This window comes from Choristoneura fumiferana, chromosome 5 (assembly GCF_025370935.1).
Source record: "Choristoneura fumiferana chromosome 5, NRCan_CFum_1, whole genome shotgun sequence".
In the NCBI taxonomy this organism is placed as follows: Eukaryota; Metazoa; Arthropoda; class Insecta; order Lepidoptera; family Tortricidae; genus Choristoneura; species Choristoneura fumiferana.
This window is the reverse complement of record NC_133476.1, coordinates 13350676-13353031: the sequence shown is the minus strand read 5'-3', so window position 1 is coordinate 13353031 and position 2356 is coordinate 13350676. Positions and strand designations below refer to the sequence as shown.

Below are 2356 nucleotides of genomic sequence, written 5' to 3'. Positions count from 1 at the left end.
ACCAAGAAGTATAAAGGGTTTGGGGATAGTGGATAAAATTGAATTTATTTCATTAAGTATGCTTGAAGATGGGCAGGGAATATAAATAGATACAACTAAAATATTATTTAAATGAGCAGCAACAATAGAGTATTCAGCACTATGAGGAGGAAGGGAAAAAGGAGCAAAATGAAATGAATTGTTGATGAGTAGAGCAACGCCGCCATACCCATCAGATCTATCTTCACGCAAAACGGAAAAACCAGAGATTTTAAAGAAAAAATCTGGTTTTAGCCATGTTTCTTGTAGGGCTACTGCTATTGGACTGTATTTGTTCAATAAGAAAAGCAGATCGCTTTTCTTATTGATTATGCTGCGGCAATTCCACTGAACAATCTTTAAGTGATTGTCCATTGTGGATGTTCAAGAACTGGGTCAAAATTTCAAATAAGGGGGCAACGTTGGACGGTGTATTTTTATTTGATTGTGTTTGTGTTAAATAATTTAACAAAGCTATTAAGATATCTGAAATAGATGGAGTGTTATTTTGATTATTATTAGTTTGTATGTTTTGATTGTTAACAGCACAACCCTTACATGGAAGAGTCATGTTGTAATCTCTTATCAGGGCTTTATGAGCCTCTTGATCATAACCTTTGGATAGGATGCGGGGAGGACTTGGCTTTTGCAAAATTGTTTTTTTGTAAGATTTTGTGGGGGAACTACCTGGGGTAAATAACTGATTTCCTGATTGCACATGAGAATTATTTTGGCCATGAGATACCACATCTGCAAAAGATTTTGAAACAGCTGGGTGCAGTTTTGAAGCTTCAGCATAAGAGATGGAAGAAGTTGCCATGCTATGTTTAATTCTCTTTTGTCTGTCAAGTTCAGGGCAGGACCTACTATTAGCAAAGTGATGACCTGCACATAGGGAACAGGATGCATCCTCTGGTGTGATGTCGCAAGAAGACCCAGTGTGTCCTTGGCCACACTTAAAGCAACAAGGCTTTGACCTACATTGTATTTTGGTATGGCCAAAACGGCAACAGTTAAAACATTGTATGGTCGGAAAAATGTATAATTCCACCGGTAGAGCATTGTAGCACATAAAAACTTTTTTGGGCAGTGTTTGGCCATCGAAAGTAAGTACAACAGTTTGAGAAGGTTTCCACACTGGTGCACCTGAAACCATTACTTTGTAGTTTAGACGTCTTACTTTTATAATTTCACCACAACCTAAGGGAACCTTAACATTTTCAATGACTTCCTCAGGGCTCCAATCATCAGGCACCCCACGAATAAGACCCATCCTGGTTACATTATAGGTAGGAATAAAAGCTCTCAGTTTATGGTAGTCAAGTTAGCATCGGATATAAAAGCATTTGCATCTATAAAGTTCGAAAAAGCAACAGCAATCCTATTCCTACCAATTCGCTTAACACTGCCATTTACAATATTTTTGTACTTTTGTTTCAATAAGAAGTTGCCAAATGTAACTGGATGTAAGGTGGTATTGTCAGAAGGTGATGTCTCGATGCGCTGCACATGAATGAGGTAAGGAGAAGCATCCGATGGTTGGTAGGACTTTCTACCAATGGAGACCTTGCCTTGATTATCTTTAGAAATAGTCTCATCTGCTGAATTTGGTGTTACTTTTTCAGAAATAATTGTCGGGCTATCAGGGTCAGTGTCAGTATTGCAATTGCAAGATTTATTAGGGTCAGAGCCACTGTTATTCCGATGTCTCGTTTTTTTGTTACACGTTTTGCAAATGTGTCGAACAAAAGAACGTTTACGAGATGTTTTCGAATTTTCGGCCGATGCTGAAGCGTGAGACGCATCAGAATCAAAGCCCATGACTGAGTCATTGTCTTTGTGATTATCGTTGTTACCTTCGCTATTGTTGTTTACCGTAACATAATAAGCAGGTGATGGTGGTTGCAGTGAAGATGAACCCCCAGGATCTGGGGGCTCCTCTTTACTCATATTTAAAGTATAAAAATTAACTAACTACTTACCAAATATTCTTCTAGAACTACACAAAATTAAATAAATATATACACAGAATCTAAATATTTTACTTTACACCTTATTTGATCCTATATTTACAGATAAAAATAATATTTAAAAGAAATTTTCAAAAAAACGCGTCCGCCAAGTTTAACAGTTTCCCGCCTTTCGAAACACAAATTAGCTATGTTTACGGAAAAATAACTAAAACCTCTTTTTAAGTAATTTTGGAGTCAGTTACATTTTTTGTTATAAAGTTTATGTAAAATGTTTGTGCTTGTGTATGCGTTAATGTATGTTATATAGTTGCGGGTTCGATCCCCGTGACGGGCAAATATTTGTATGACGAATACGGATATTTGTG

The 2356-nt window shown here is 36.9% G+C and overlaps 1 protein-coding gene across 1 annotated transcript; it reads right to left on the bottom strand.

Moving 5' to 3' along the window:
- Positions 1–1220: 1220 nt before the first annotated feature.
- Positions 1221–2078, bottom strand: LOC141428199 (uncharacterized). Its single transcript, XM_074088027.1, has one exon. The coding sequence runs from the start codon at positions 1966–1968 to the stop codon at positions 1324–1326; it is 645 nt and encodes a 214-aa protein (XP_073944128.1). The 5' UTR covers positions 1969–2078; the 3' UTR covers positions 1221–1323.
- Positions 2079–2356: the final 278 nt, after the last annotated feature.